Below are 16703 nucleotides of genomic sequence, written 5' to 3'. Positions count from 1 at the left end.
TAACAAAAGTGAATTAGTAACGTTCTGCTTTTAGGGACTTTTGTTTGGTTACAAACAACTTTTGTTTTTTCTGTTTACTCCGCCATTTTGCGAACATATAAATGGTAATATTTAATTCTCCATATCTATGGAAATATTATAGATAGAGCCGAACTTTAAACGTTAATTGGTTCTAATTTAACATAAACCAGTATTAAAATAACAAAATCTGTAAATATCATAATATCAAGGAAGCTATTCAATGATAATAAACAAAAAACGATAGCAAAACTTTTTGTGTGCGAAATATTTGAATAAAATGATTAATTCCTGATAAATATGATAAAGACCTTGCGGTTTTGTGCACCAACCTTGATTTTTTGCACATTTTGCATGTAATAACGCATATTAAGCGTGATTGGCGCGATCAAACATTGTGTTTAATTCATTTTTATCCGATGAACATTTTTTCTGCGCTGCTCGCTTCTAACATTGGTTATTAATGCTCCTTTTTTTTTCGTTGTCGTTGCAAGGTGCAATTGAATCTGAATTTGCAGTAATCCAGCGAATGTCGCGTCGTCTCCTTGAACTTTAATTACTCATTTATTATGGAGTAATATATCTACGCCGTTTTGTACACACTACACACAAGTAAGCATTAATCAGTGAAGAAAAAAAAAAGAAACAATAACAAAAATTTATCCAAGAAAAAAAAAGTTTCTAAAATGACATCAGATTACCTTGTCAATTGTTTGCTGTATGTTATATTTATTGTTAACTAATTGTTCAGTTGTTAATTGTTAATTTATTGTCACTGGATGTTGATTGATACGAGTGCGTTGAACATGAGATCGATTTGTAGGTTTTATTGCATTGCACGGGCGCAGAACTTGTGATCAAGTTCTAAATTGCAGTCATTTCACGCACGTCGAGATAATGTCGGTCAAGGATGACGCTCGGGGAAGTGATATCATTATATACACTTTGTTTTAAATATAAAGTAAAATATTTGACTCCACAAATCAAATTTTTATATTTTTTATTTATAGTTGAATTAAAATTCTGTTTTTAATGTATTATATTTTAAAATATTTATAGATATTTATTTTTGAAACATTCTGTATAATTACCTATAGTTAAGAGTTGATTAGACGCAAGGTCGTTGAATGCATGCATGTGCATGATCCTTTGGTGACTTGGGCTGCGCTTTGCTTGGCATTGAAAACCGAATGAATTTACGCGCTACACTCAAGAGAAAAAAATGTAACGCGAATCGCAATTGATCTCACATAACCGGTAAGTATGTACTTACTTAGGAGTGACTTGTACGTTCTTGCATTCAGTTGTTTTCATTTTTTGCTAGTTAAAAACTATATAAGTGTGGTTTTGCTCGCGAATGTGTGTGAATGTATGCGCTTGTGATTGAATTGTAATAAAACACAAATATTTCATGCTATTATTATAACAGGACTAATCACGAGCGAAAAAAAAAATCGCATCGAATTGCGATTTAAATCGTTAGCGTGGACCGTTACTCTGCTTTTGCGTGTCGAGCAGTGTTTCAAAGTCAAGTTTCGAAGCCTTGATAATTCACTTTTTTGCATCTTATTTTATTTTATGTAAATAATCTAGGTAGCAAACACAGTAGGGGTTGTTGAAAATTTCCAAGTTTTTAGTATTATGATCACATTTTGCTGATTTACAAAGGCTGACTGCACTAGAATAATAAATATGTAATTTAGTGATAAAATAATTCAGGTTATAGGCTATTTCATGTAGGTACGAGTCAATAAACTACTTGCTATTTTGCTAGGAATAAGTTCACTTTACCTTTGCGTTTATATCGGTCAATGGCCTGTCATCAGATTGTTAAATTTTGAAATTTGGCGATCATCATCATTATGGCACGCACTAAACCTAATTATATTTTGCCGGCGCGAATACTTGCCAAATGTGTACCATAAAAACAGATCATAAAATGTTCGCTGGTGCCAAAACCATGGATTTTGTGAAAATTTCCAGCGTGGGAATATAATTTTGCAAATACTTTATGTAAATTCTCATAAAATTTCCCAAATTTAGTTATTTATAGAATCATGTTTAGGTATTGGTATATTTTATTTTAAAATTGTGCAATACTGTTTAAATCTAGTTAAAATTTAGTTGTAAAGTGGTTAATTGGATGTGCGCACCGACGTAAAAGATCAAAAAACTAAAAAGAGCAATATTAAAACCCTAATATTTCTCGTTTTTTTTTGTTTCCAAACAAAAAATGTTAACAATAATAATATCTATGAAAGAAATTGTAATTTTTACGATTTTTCGTGATTTTATGAGTTTGTCGACTCACGAAGTATTAAAAACTTGTAAAAATCCTAAAAATGTTTATTATATTACACTAGTTATGCAATTTTACGATTACCAACCCTTGCCTAGTATTTTTTGTGTGAATTTGAGTGCAATCTGTAATCTTTTTAAAAGTTTTAAACCTTCTACCCTTTCTTTTTTTGCCTTTGGGGTCTTTTCCCTTTCACTACCGCCACTACCTTAATAATGATGCGGATCATGAGCATGATGTGGAAGGCAATAATACCCAGAAGCAGCAAAAAATACGCAACCCGACACAAACTCAACCAAAGGCGGTTTCATCCCCATACAAACACACAAAGCGCAACGAAAGGAAACCCTTTTACTTTTACCTTTACCTTCACTTTTTACCTGCTTCGGGGGTTGATTTCTCGCATTCGACCATCAAACAAGATGGCGCTCAATTAAGACCAAGCTCAAGAAAACAAAAGAATGCGAAATTTAAGACCAAGATTAGAAAATCAGACAACATACTCAATCATCATTAAAAACTATACTAGAAACTAAAACTATAAGAAAAAAAATGGAAGCAAAAAATAATGTGAAGAGTAGAAGTGAATTAGAAACGTTTCGATTCGATTTCGTTGCGGATATCAACGATGAAAAAAAAGGTGCCCAAAACCGAAGGTATAAAAAATGGCAGATGGACCGATGATATTTATCACCGCGCGTCGTGTTTTTTTCTTCTTCGTGCTTTTGAATAGCTGAAACCATCGGAAAGAAAAAAAGGTGCAGTTTATCGCGAAATTAACAGAGGCGCATCCAATAAATAAAGCTGAAAACAAAAGAATTCCACTAAATAAAACACGCACGCCACAAATTTAAAGAAATAAAGTTAATTAAGAAATATTTTGGTGGGATATCTAAACCTATGGACTGAATTTGACATATTTATGTTGGAAACTATTAATATTAAGTTAATTACGCTCGATTGTAAATTTATTTTAATTTATTGTATATAACCCTCTTAAAATGTAAATTCCTGAACATTCACGGCGTTCATAACCTATAATTGTAACTTAAAAATCCCGGCGCTTCAAATGTAAGCAATAACAATATTTCTAACTACAAAAACCGCAATTTCTTTTAAAGTACAGTATTTCCTGTGTTAAGTTTGTTCTGTTTGATTAAATTAAAGTAAGAATGCTTTAGCCAATGCAAGCACAGGCGCAGCAGTGGACGGTTCAGGGAAATGGCCACCAGAAGCCGCAATATCTAAGTGACTGTACTTGAGTGGGGTAGCGCTGCCGGAGCCATATTTGTCCAGACCGGAGGCAAGTAAGAGGAATGCCGCTGGAGTTTGATGACCACGTGGTGTACGCGACGATGGTAGATCGTTGCTTTGCATAATGTCATCGCCAGCAGCGCGACCCCTATGGAATGCCAAATCTTCCCTTCGCATGGTGGAGATCTCGAAGGGGTCACCCAAAGCTTCACCGGAGCGTTGCAGTCTGTTACCCACAGCAGCTTTGCGTGCAGGTCCATTATCAACAGCTATAATAAAATAAATATAAGATAGGCAACTAAATTCGCAAATACTTATGAAAGTATGCAAATAAATTTGCATGAAACATTCGTTTTTAACAAATTATTTGATTTGGATGTGGACTTTTGTGCGTTTACATCCGGGTCAGTTCGCGTTGCGGTAGTTTTCTAAAACGAGGACACGTAGCGGTCCGCCGCGCGGTGAAAGAAGAGATTACCGCTGCGATCGGTTTCGCGGGCGCTTTATTTTCACGCGATGCAGTTACAGTTAGTCGCTCGATCGCGCGTTCGTTGAAGAAATGGAATGAAAGAAAGAATGAAGGAAAAAAAAACTCGGTGAGCAATCAGCAGCGAACGGTGCTCGCGGTGCCGCTAGTCACAACTGATTTCCTTTTTTTCGGCCCGCTCACGATTAATTGTCGATTTATGGTTGAAACTGTTTTAGCATTACGGTTTTCCGTTGTGTGCAATCCGTCTTATTTGCGACAGCTGTCAAGAGTATTCTCACTCTTTTTTACAGCGAATGACTTTTGTTTTTATATAAAATTGCAATTTCTACAAATGACTTTACTTACCAATTGAATATCCAAGACCTACTGCAAGACAGGCATGTCCAGTGAGGGTGGCAATTGTAAACAAGTGAGGGTTGGTCATACCCACTGCCAATTCCTTCATCTGTACAGAAAATCAAATTGGATTTAGCTTTTGTTCGTTATTTTAAATGAAATATTAAGAGGATGTAGTTTTAACATAGGCAACCCATCATACACGCCAACTTCACTCCTTTAAACTTCTAAATCGAAAATAATGCTTACCCGGCATAGAACATCGGCCATTATCATACGTCCTTCGGCATCTGTATTGCCAATCCTCACAAGTTCCCCAGAACGAGCCTTAATCAACTCATCAGAAACATAACATTCTGATCCAACGCTGTTTCTCACCAAACTCATAGCGGACACAACGCGAACATGTTTTGGTTGCATCTGTGAGACAATTTTCATGAAACCAGCCACTGCGGCCGCTCCGCATTTATCCCTTGACATACCAGCCATTACTCCACCAGCTAAAATAAATTTAAAACAGAGGAAAATTAATTATATTTACGTTAAATTGTTATTAATTTAATAATTGCATACCTTTGATATCAGCACCACCAGTGTCATAAGTCACACCCTTGCCAACAAACATTAATGTTTCCTTTACTGTAGTGCCTGGATCATAGTCCAGAAAAACAATGCATCCCTTGTGACGTTCTACTTTACCGGCAGCGCGATCAACGGCTTCAAACAGAGGATACTCTCGTTTAATTTGAGCTGGATCATCAAGGACCGTGACCTTGATGCATGTCTCCTTAAAAGCCTCCTCGACGTATTTGCGCACCATTGGAGGTGCCATGCGTTCAGGATCACCATCGCCAATGTCCCTCGCCACAATACGACCAGCTTCAAGTGTTTTTGCAAGTCTGATTAACTCGTCTAACTTTGCAGGATTTTTGTGTGACACGCCGAGAACTTCTATCGTTGGTAAATTGGACGGCTTCAATTCCCGGATTTGAATTGGCTAAAATAAAAATAAAATCATAATAATTAAGTGACTGATGCAATACTTTCGGCAAGGTTAAAGGTTTTGATAAGTATATACCAATATTTAGACTAAAATGCCCAAAAACAAGGTGCAATGTGCAAATTTCACATGAAATTTATACATAGCTCCGCTTGCGTTTGTTTGTTTTTGTTTTACCAAATAAAAATATATCAGTCATTCAACTGTGATGCGCAACATTCTATAAATATTCGTTTGTTCGAATCATGCAATAAATTTACTTGCACAATGCGTATATTCATCAAATGAAACATAACAATAACAAAAGCAAGTCTACATTTTGCAAAAAATGTGATCAGTCGTCATAATTTAATGCCTGACTAAGCCAGAAACAAAGTTCAATTGACTAATCCAATCAATGTTTGCTGTATATAATGCGAAACATGAAACTTATCTTCTTACAACATTTTTATTGTTCGACACGTACTCGTTCAATATTTGCTCTTTGTTATCAATATCTCGTGCTCGTGCGGTTGAGAGCTAATTACCATAGTTAAACAGATAGTGAACGTTTTTAGCGAATTCGAGCAGCACTTAGACGCAAGTAATTACTTGATTACACTCGAATCAGTGATATCAGTCAAGGTTTTGTAGAAATAGCGATTATCCGATAAAATTTAGAAAATTAATTTTTACGGAAAATATGACATAATATTTGCTATTATTACTCAAAAATGTAATTTTCTGATAGCGTACGGTTAAATAAGTTATTATTTTTCATTCAGGCGCGTTATTTATAACATGCACATACTGGAAAACAACCTTGAAAATAATTTCCACTTTGAGCATTTGTGTGACTAACTCAACAGCTGCAACTTAGTTATATAATTCGAACAATTGCAACAATTGAAACTGCACAAAGTTTACATTCTGTAAATGAATAGAAATTTTCAGTACTTACAACATGTAAAGCTTCGAAAATTCCTAGAAGAGTAACCAAATCGGCATCTTCGAATTCGGGATGGTCGTGAAGATACACGAGCGGTTTCTTAACGCCAGCGTCAAGAGCTTTTTTAATTGCCTTGGCGGCCGCATCACGGAATTGCCTCACATCATGATAGTCAGGGTCAATTTTCCCTGTCGAAGCATATAAGAGTCTACCAGCGGGGACATCGCCAAGAGGAAGAACTCCACAACCCCTTGTGACGGATGCGTCGTACTTTGAAGCAGCGTTCAATGTCTTCACGCAAGGACACACCGAATCGGTGGGTACATCAGGGGTGCAAATGTAGACAATTCCGTCGTAGGAATTCGACCGTAGGTCTGTTTCCTTGACGACGTTGAAATACATTTTTAACTACAAAATAATCAGAATATTAAAAAATATTAGTTGCAGGAATTTACACAAAAGTGTAAATGAAATATTAATAGAATAATATTCTGTAAGTAAACATGAAATATTTTAGTACTTACTCGATATGGTTCACTACGAGTTTCTTTTGTTTTTGTTGATGTTTCTTTGCCGCTGGCGCAATGAACGAACGCCGCTCCGTGTCGTGCGTGCAAGAAAACCGGCTTTCGGACACGCGACGCTTCGCTATTTATAAGACGCGTAACGGTGGCAAAGTGGGAGGCACATCGCGCTACTCGCGCTCTGGTTGTTATCAGAAACAAACAGCGCACGCCGACCGATATGCTATGACCGGCCAACGGAAGCATGTCAGCTATCAGCTGATTACGTAAATAATGAAATTTACAAACTATAGAAAAACGCACCAGTAATGCGCGAAATATCGAATAATAAACACGTTATATTAAAATTCCACACCGGAAACCTAGCCAACAATGAATACTATTCATAAAATAGCAGTATATTGGCTTGTTTATGTAGCAAGCAAATAAAATAAACTAAATTGTTGCTTGTAGCAAGGCAGCCTTACGAGTCACCACAGCATAACTTCTACTTTGTAACACTAGGTGGCAATAGAATAGTTTTACAAACCAAGGCTTAACATATATTATTTTATTTTCAACCTCTCGCATCGCTTGGTTTCATTTTTATCAATAACAAAACAAATAAATACATATAAGTTACATCTTTGGTTCTCTTTGGTGTGTGATTATGGGCTAGAGGTGGAAGCGCTCGATGAACTGCTGGGGTAGTACGCGGAGTAGGCGATGTTTTGCGCACTGTCAGAAAGAGAACTTGATGATGGGCTACCAGAACCGGAGGAAGCTGAGTTGCTCCAGATGCGGGCGTAGGGTCCACCACTGGCTGGTTCCCAACCAGGTTCATAGGAGCTGGTTGTTGAAGGTGGGCCATACATTGACATTGGGGGTTCTAGAGGTGGCATTGGGGACATTGTCATTGGAAGAGGCATTTTCATTCCTGCTTTGCCCAGGAGTTGATAGGCAATGAAGCCAATCACCAATACAATTGCTAGTTTGCTGAGAATGAGAGCCTTCATGGTTTTTAAGTAGAGGAGACCCACAAAGATTGGCATGAGTGCTTGCATCTTCAGTTTCAGAAGGAGAAGAATTGGGAAGAGGAGTTTCTTTTTCAAACCAAGAGCTCTTTCTGAAATACAAATAAAACATTTTTTAAATCAGTTAATACTAATTATTTTGTCTTTCTATACCTTCGGTAGTAGGTTCCGTAATATCAAGACCATCCTTGGTGTTGTATACAAGTTGAGACCCTTCGAAGAAACTTGGCAGTTCCATTTTAAACTCATGGGTCTTTACAATTCTAGCCACACGTTTGAAGATGGCATTATCAATATTCTAAAAATTCCATCATTTACACAACTCTAAAAAATACCAGCACATAACCTCACCTTAATGCTCCTGGCATCAGTCTCCATATGCAAAACATGATCTAAATACTTCAAAACGTTGTATTTGACGCAACTGGTGTCCACACAACTCTGTAGAACATTGTCGACCAACTCATTGCTGTTTCTTGGTGTTCCGAAGTCCTGAGCAAATACAGCAACGATGGCGCCGACCACCAGCAACACTGACAATCGCCACATCACCGTTTTATAAAATTTATTGAATTAAAAAATATATAAATAAATAAATATAGCTTAGGACTATTGATCAGTGTGATCAAACGGATAATGAATGCTAGAAGACCTGGGTGCGGTTATATATTGATGTCTGAAGAGGTGGAATGTAAAACTAGAAGGAACTGCAAGTAGAAACAGACATTGAGGTAGCACGGGGGCGTGCGTGTGCTTTGGTTAACAATTAGCACCCAAATTGAAGTTATGGCGCGTCGGTAGCGGAGCCACTGCTTAATCGTGAATGTTACCGTTTGTTTGCGATGCATTTACGTCCGGTTTGATGTTATTGATATTCATTTCTACCAATACTAATATTTAACAGTATAAAAATTTAAAATTTCATTTTATATCAAATTGCAATTTTAAGGTTAGAACTATTATCAAAATGGCGGTTTTTTTAATTTTTAAAACTTGAAATTTAATTCATGGACTACAAATATGTTAATTTTTAACCAAAAACAAAAGATGATTAGTGAATACAAGATGTGAGTGAAACTGTTTTCGATTTTAAGCCATTAAGCCGCCATTTTGTTTGGTTTTTATGGGCCTGCCTTTGTATTCATAACGAATTACAAAATGCGCGCATGGCGGATGAATTCCAATTTCCGAATTCGACGGAGGAAACCTAGTGAACTCCTTTGGATGTCTGTAAAACAAAAACGACTCGCGCATATTTTCACATACCAACGCGGCGTACATATTCAACCGCGCACGTGACACGCAAGTTGCATATTAAACACGCATTTTGGGTGTAGGATATTTAATTTTCTAATTTGTGTCATCATGCGTTTAATTTTTATACAATTTAACAAGTAATAAGACAAAGGAAAACATGACCTCGATGTAAACCCTAATTAGATTAGTATTGATTGATTGACATTATTGTTCTCGAGATAATGAAGTGCAGTGAGTTTACATTCTTATTAGTTGTTGAGCATCACAATGTCGCTTGCACTTATGATTCAGGTAATATTTTCGGATATTTTGTTGCGGTATTCTGATAATTGCGTTGTGATAATTGCAAACCAGAAAAATGAAGTTCAAAGTGATGAATCAGTTCAAGTTGCTCTTCAAAATATTAATTTTGATAATGAGAACATCTCAATGTATGTATTTGACGATGCCGTGCACTTCAAAAAGATAAAACCAAGTGATAGATGTCTTAATTATTTAATTTATCATTCTGATACTGTTGGAACATTCGAGACACTTGAGAAATATATGCACAATGATAGCTATTCGCGATATAATTCCAGAAAGTACTTCTTCATAACTCATTCTATGGAAAAAGTAAATAATATTTATGCAAGTTATTTGGTGCGTTCAATTCCGAATTTAGTGGTTGCTTTGATAAAATTTGTAAACAAACAATTCGAATGTGTTGAATTTTACTATCAGGCGCATTTAGGATCTAACATTTCTATATTGGACCGGTGGTATTTTAAAGATGAAGTTTTAATAAAACAAAATGATGTAAATCTTTATCCTGAAAAGATTGCTAATAGCGCAAATGGGACAATATTTAGAATTGGCGCTGGATTTATGATTCCTTATACAGATCCGTATCAGAAAACAGGAATATACTGGGAGTTTACAAAACTATACGCGTCTCGTTTAAATCTGACCGTGGTCACACATAAGACAAGGACATTGGTTCCGGATATGTTTAAAATGCTTGATAATGGTTCACTGGATTTCGGTTTTGGTATTTTTTCAATAGTTTAAGAAATAAACGGAAATTTTTTATTTTTTTTATTCTAGCAATGTTGATGATTCACCTTGATAGATATGAATATTCAGATTTTCTCACGCCGCCTATCACAACACGAGTTGGAGTTTTAGCTCGAAAACCAATGTAATAAAAATATTATAATACAATTTCCAAATTAAATATTAAAATTAATTTTAGCTTGATAAATGCTTGGTTAACTTATATGGATTTTGCTCTCTCTTTATGGCTGTTAGTGGATGCAGTATTCATATTATTGTCAACATTTTTTCTTCTTAGTCACAAAATAATTGACTGGAAACGAAAGAGAATTTGCCCGGTGTATGTATTTGGTCTGATGGTAAACCAACCGATGGAAATTGAAATGAAAAACAACAATCATTTCGATTACATCCATCTGCGGATTGGGTTTTTTGTCTTGGCTGTTACATCTTTACTCTTCACAACAATATATTGCACAAAACTTTCAAGCAATGTTATTTTACCAACGTAAGTTAAGTTAAGACACAACGTACTATTTACAATTGTTTATTTTTTTTACTTTCAACGTTGAATACGTAATCCATTTTTGTATAGTTAAACATTTTTATTTATTAAAAGTTATACGAGACTTTGTGGATTTATATTTATATATTTGAGTTTTACATGTTACACCCTGAAGGCAACTTCAGAAACTGAAAGAAAGTTTTTGAAAATGCCCTCAGGGCGAAACATGTAAAACTCAAATACATATATAAATGTAAATCCACAAAATCACGTATAATTTTTAATAAATAAATATTTTCAATTGTTTAATTCTCTTTTGGTAGATATGATAAGAAAATAGATACAATTTCTGAGTTAGCACAAAGTGACATTTGCATTATTACCGATGATCTAGACATACCAAAACCAATTGCTGAAGATCCTAATGTAAGTCTTACATTGCTTTGTTTATTAAAAAAATTTAAAAATACATATTTGCTATTTTTAGTTGCTTCACAGGTCGCTAAGTAACCGTATTCAGTATATGGATGAAGAAGAATTAATGAAGAGTTATGTTCCCAATGAAAAACACGCATATTTCGCATTTGTGTTCCCGAAACGTAAAAATATAATTTATTATTATTATTATTATTATTATTAATTGCAATAATATTAAAAATTTAATGTTTTAGTGTTTAATATCAATCGATTTCAAAACGAATCAATACTCAAAACACATCGTCTAATGGCTGAAAATTTGTACGATAAAGCAAACACCGCTTATTTGATGAAAAACTCTGCATATTTAGAATCGGCAAATTCATTGATGTTACGTGTAATCCAGCATGGTTTCATCGATTATTGGACGACAAAATCGTTACTATCAGACAAGCACATCACATTTATGCTTGACATTGAAAAGATCGAAAATATGGCGGTTCCAGCATCGCCATTAAGCATCAGTCGAATCTTAGGAAGTTTGATGATTTACTGGTTTGGAATATTTGTTAGCATGGTTGCATTCGGAACTGAATTAATTATTTTCCGAAGGAATGCAAATAAATATATAACCACACTGTATTAATACAAAATATAATAGGAGTTTTATAAACAAAACTTAATTAAAACACGTGTTGATTAGTATACTCAAATACTCATATACTCGTACTAATGGTTATGAATAGGATCAATTAGTTTTAGTTCGTGTGCTTCACTTTTACTAGTAACATGTCGATTGTTTATATTATTCAGATGTTGGTTTCAACAATTTTGCACCAAAACTTTGAAGGTTGTCTTGTAATAATCGCAAATAAACACGTACAAATAAATAAATCTGCTATTCAGGAAGATATTTTTGATTTATCTTTTAATAACATCCCTGTTTATTTATTTGACGATGCTAAATACTTTGTACAAATAAATCCAAGAGGCCGATGTTTGAATTACATTATTTTTCATGAGGATCTGATTGAAACATTTCAGAATATTGAAAAATTCATACAACATGACAATTCTTCGAGGTATAATAATCGAAAGTACTTATTTCTAACCTTTTCCATTAAATACGTTGACGACATCTTTAAAAATACTTTAGTGCGTTCAATACCAAATATAGTGGTTGCCCTAATAAAAATACAAGATGATCAAATCGAAAGTTTTGAGTTTTACAATCAAGCGTACTTGGGCTCTAAGATTTCCCTTTTAGATAACTGGTATTTTCAGAATAATACTATCAAAAGACAAAATGGTGTGGATTTATACCCGGAAAAGATAGCAAATGGCGCACACGGAACAATATTTCGAGTTGGTTCAGGTTATCTGGTTCCATTTTCAGATCCTTATAATCAACAAGGTACTTACTGGGAATTTATGAGGTTATATGTACGTCGATTTAATTTAACAGTGGTTATGTGTCAAAAAAGAACGTTTGTCCAAGATGTCTTTAAAATGTTATGGAATGGATCTTTAGATTTCGGTTTCGGTAATTATCATGTTTTATTATGAAGTAAAACAATCGAGACTTGAATAATAATTTTATAGCCGCGTACATGGTTCGTCTTGATAGATATGAAATTGCTGATTTTGTCACGCCTCCATTCACAACGAGGATTGGAATATTGGCGCCGAAACCAAAGTAATTAAAATGTTATTATTTTATTTATGTAAAGTTTATTATTTTTCTAAATTACAATTTTAGATTATTAAATGGGTGGTTTACGTACATAAACTTGTTTACCTGGTTAATTTGGCTACTAATATTTGCGACAATTATATTATTTTCTATATTTTATCTACTAAGCAATAAACTACTAAACTGTAAATTTACAAGAAGAAAAATTGATGCTTTGGACGTCTTTGGTTTAATGACCAATCAACCGATCGCAATTAATGTTGCCAATAATCGTCATTTTGATAGCGTTCACTTACGGTTCGGTTTTATTGTGTTAACATTAACATGCTTACTTTATACATCAATTTATTGCACCAAACTATCAAGCAATATCATTATACCACTGTAAGTTAACAGAAACTGTAATGCAAACATAAGTTTTAATTGTAAGCTTTCAGATATGACAAAAAACTTGATACAATATCAGGATTGGCCGAAAGTGACGTTTTCCTGATTACAGATGATCCAATAACACCCGAACCCATATCTAAAGACCCAAACGTGAGTTTAATGCAATCAAACCAGGCAAAACTTAATGCATATGCAAATTATAGATGGTACACAGATTACTCTTCAAACGTGTTAAATACTGTAATGAAGAAACTCTGAAACGGAGTTATGTAACCAGTGAAAATCATGCTTATTTTGCTTATGTTTTTACAAAAGGTATAAAATAGAGATACACTATTTCTCATCATTTTAAACTTATTCATATTTCTTTCATATAGAGATTATTATTAACCATTTTCAAAACGCGTCAATTTTCAAAACTCACCGTCTAATGGCTGAGCCCTTGTATGACACACCAACAGCGCCATATTTGACGAAAAATTCACCATATCTAGAATCTGCAAACTCATTTATGCTTCGTGTAATTCAGCATGGTTTTATAGAGCACTGGACATCAAAATCATTGCTTTTGAGCAAACGTGAAACATTCCCTCGTGACATTGAAAAGATTGAAAAGATGGCCACCCCTGCGACGCCATTAAGTATCGGTCAAATTGTGGGCAGCTTGATGATTTACTCTTTTGGTATACTAATTAGTTCGATTGTGTTTTTTGCTGAATTAATTAAATTTACAGTTTATAAACGTGGTTAACACATTATATATGCAGTTATTAAGTCACAAATAACACTTGTTTATCGTTAGTTATAATTACTTAATAAAGTCAATAAACAACATTTCAATTGAATGGAAATATTTATGGACAGAACAATGTAGGAAATGAAAAAGTTTACTTTAGTGTATTTCCTAACATAAACTATTAACATGTCACTCATTGTTTTACTACAAGTGTTATTTTCGGCTATTTTGCAGGAGTATTTCGACGATTGTATTGTAGTAATCGCTAATCAAAAAATTCAATGGAATGAAACAGATAATAGTCAAACATTTGATTTGTTTACTCTTCACAACTTAACTTCTGATTACATATCAATGTATTACTTTACTGATGCAGAATATTTCAATGAAATAAACCCACGTGATAGATGTCTTAATTATATTATTTATCATTCGAATATTGTTCAAACCTTCGAGGATTTAGAAGTATTTGTTTATAATGATAGCTATTCACGGTATAACACACGGAAATACTTAATAATAGCACATACAGAAAAAGAAGTTGAAGAAATATTTGCATCATCTTTTGTTCGAGTAATTCCCAACTTTGTGGTAGCTTCGATAGCAATTCAAAATATTAAATTTGATCGTGTTAAATTTTATTATCAATCATATTTGGGTTCTGATGTTACTATAGTAGATGAATGGTACTTTCGAGATGGAATTTTAATAAAACAAAAAGAAGCAGATTTATTTCCAGAGAAGATTGCAAATGGCGCACAAGGAACTTTATTTAGAATTGGAGCTGGATACATGATTCCATATACAAATCCATATACAAAAACAGGAGTAATCTGGGAGTTTCTAAAGACGTATGTTGAACTTTTTAATTTAACTATCGTCACAAATAAAACAAGAACCCTAGTACCCGATATGTTTGATATGCTAGCGGAACGAGAGATAGACTTTGCCTTCTGTACGTATTAACTTAATTTATTATCATATAATCATTAAAGTGTTTATCACTTTCATTGCATTTCAGCAATGTTGACCCTTCGATATGACTCTTACACATTTGCGGACTTTGTTTCACCATCTATGATATCACGTATTGGAATTTTGGCTCCTAAACCACAGTAATTAGACAATATTTAAGGAAAAAAATAAATTATAGTATTAATTAATATACTTTTAGGTTAATTAATGGATGGTACACATATTTAAACTTGTTTACGTATTGCATATGGTTCTTAATGTTTATTACATTTATATTACTATCACTATTCTTTCTACTTCACAACAAACTTATTAACCATGGGCAAGCAAAATGGAACATTCAAACATTGCGTTTGTTTGGTTTAATGTTAAATCAACCAATTCCATTCCCAAAGAAAAATTGTATTAGTATTTTTAATAGTGCTCATCTTTGGATTGGATTTTTGATGGTGGCATTTGCTGCTATACAATTTTCAATAATGTATTGCACAAAGTTATCCAGCAATATTATAATACCATTGTAAGTGGTATAAATATTTCATTATTGAAATTATTTTTATAAATAATGATATATTTTATTGTAGATATGATAAAAAAATCGATTCACTATCTGATTTGGCAGAAAGTGGATTAAGTATTCTAACAGATGATCCATATACAGGACGCCCAATTATCGCGGATTCGAATGTACGTACGAGTATGATTTTATAAAAATGCAATAAATGATAAACATTTATAAAGATTTTAAAATTGAAGGAAGTTTTAGTCGAGTTTATTGATGAATCGAGTACAAATGGACTAAAAATTCCCTCAATTTTAAAATCTTTATAAGTCAAAATGTTGCACGAAATAATCTTGATAAACATTTGTTCCAGGTTAATTATAGAATAATTAGTAAACGAGTTGAGTACGTTCCTGAAGAAATATTAATGAAAGGTTATGTACCAAGCAGGGAACATGCCTACTTTGCTTATACATTTCCTAAAAGTATGTGTTTATTATAATTTTTGTTTAATCGTAAATATAATTGTTATTAATCCGTAGTGTTTAGTCTTGATCGTTTTCAAAATGAGTCGGTCCTCAAAACGCACCGTTTGATGACCGAATACTTGTACGACAGACTAACCACGCCATATTTGATGAAAAACTCGCCGTATTTGGAATCGGCAAACAAATTAATGATGCGCGTGGTTCAGCACGGATTTATTGAGTACTGGAGGCCAAATTTGTTGCGCATGGACAAGGGTATGTCGTTTCCGGTTGACATTGAAAAGATAGAAAGCATGGCTACGCCAGCGACGCCATTAACAGTCAGTCGAATTATTGGAAGTTTCATGCTTTATTTGATTGGTATACTCATTAGCATGATTGTGTTTATAGTAGAATTGATAACAGTTAAGTATTTTAAGAATCGTTGAACATATTGTATGTGTATGTGTATGAATAGGAAATTTCATTAGTTACTTAAATGTTTGTGTTTAGGAAATATTGAAAGGGGAAATAATTAAATGAATATTGATAGTTTTAATTAGTAGCAGGTATACAAATATTATTCCTGAAAGTGTTGAATTTAATTTAGTTCAGTTTTTTCGCAGTAACGATGTCTTATGTTTCAAAGATTCAGTTGATATTTTCTGCTATTTTGCAGCAATATTTTAATGATTGTCTTGTTATAATCACAAATGAAAATATTTCTAGTCAAAACACAGCTCATATATTTAATTTTAATAGCTTATCTACTGATAATATCTCAATGTATTTGTTTAATGACGCATCATATTTCAATTCAATAAATCCACGTGATCGATGCCTTAATTATATAATTTATCATTC

The 16703-nt window shown here is 33.7% G+C and overlaps 3 protein-coding genes across 3 annotated transcripts; 1 reads left to right on the top strand and 2 right to left on the bottom strand.

Moving 5' to 3' along the window:
* Window positions 1-3277: 3277 nt before the first annotated feature.
* On the bottom strand, window positions 3278-7110 carry Dip-B (Dipeptidase B). The gene is made up of 6 exons (XM_065317566.1): window positions 6850-7110; window positions 6338-6733; window positions 4971-5394; window positions 4647-4897; window positions 4407-4506; window positions 3278-3840 (listed from the first exon to the last, which is right to left on the bottom strand). Exons 1-6 carry the CDS (start codon window positions 7093-7095, stop codon window positions 3479-3481), a joined length of 1779 nt encoding a protein of 592 aa, XP_065173638.1. The 5' UTR covers window positions 7096-7110; the 3' UTR covers window positions 3278-3478.
* Window positions 7111-7368: 258 nt separating this feature from the next.
* On the bottom strand, window positions 7369-8478 carry Osi20 (DUF1676 domain-containing protein Osi20). The gene is made up of 3 exons (XM_065317567.1): window positions 8214-8478; window positions 8016-8160; window positions 7369-7954 (listed from the first exon to the last, which is right to left on the bottom strand). The coding sequence occupies exons 1-3, from the start codon at window positions 8409-8411 to the stop codon at window positions 7497-7499; spliced, it is 801 nt and encodes a 266-aa protein (XP_065173639.1). The 5' UTR covers window positions 8412-8478; the 3' UTR covers window positions 7369-7496.
* Window positions 8479-15316: 6838 nt separating this feature from the next.
* On the top strand, window positions 15317-16685 carry LOC135804277 (uncharacterized). The gene is made up of 4 exons (XM_065318098.1): window positions 15317-15390; window positions 15455-15557; window positions 15746-15857; window positions 15915-16685. Exons 1-4 carry the CDS (start codon window positions 15317-15319, stop codon window positions 16286-16288), a joined length of 663 nt encoding a protein of 220 aa, XP_065174170.1. The 3' UTR covers window positions 16289-16685.
* Window positions 16686-16703: the final 18 nt, after the last annotated feature.

The sequence above is a fragment of the Atheta coriaria genome, unplaced genomic scaffold (genome assembly GCF_025399875.1).
Source record: "Atheta coriaria isolate IRGN ID8LTWV9N9 unplaced genomic scaffold, Caltech_Dcor_3.1 hic_scaffold_3_pilon, whole genome shotgun sequence".
NCBI classification, from domain to species: Eukaryota; Metazoa; Arthropoda; class Insecta; order Coleoptera; family Staphylinidae; genus Dalotia; species Dalotia coriaria.
The sequence above is the reverse complement of the archived record's forward strand: the minus strand, read 5'-3'. Positions and strand labels throughout refer to the sequence as shown.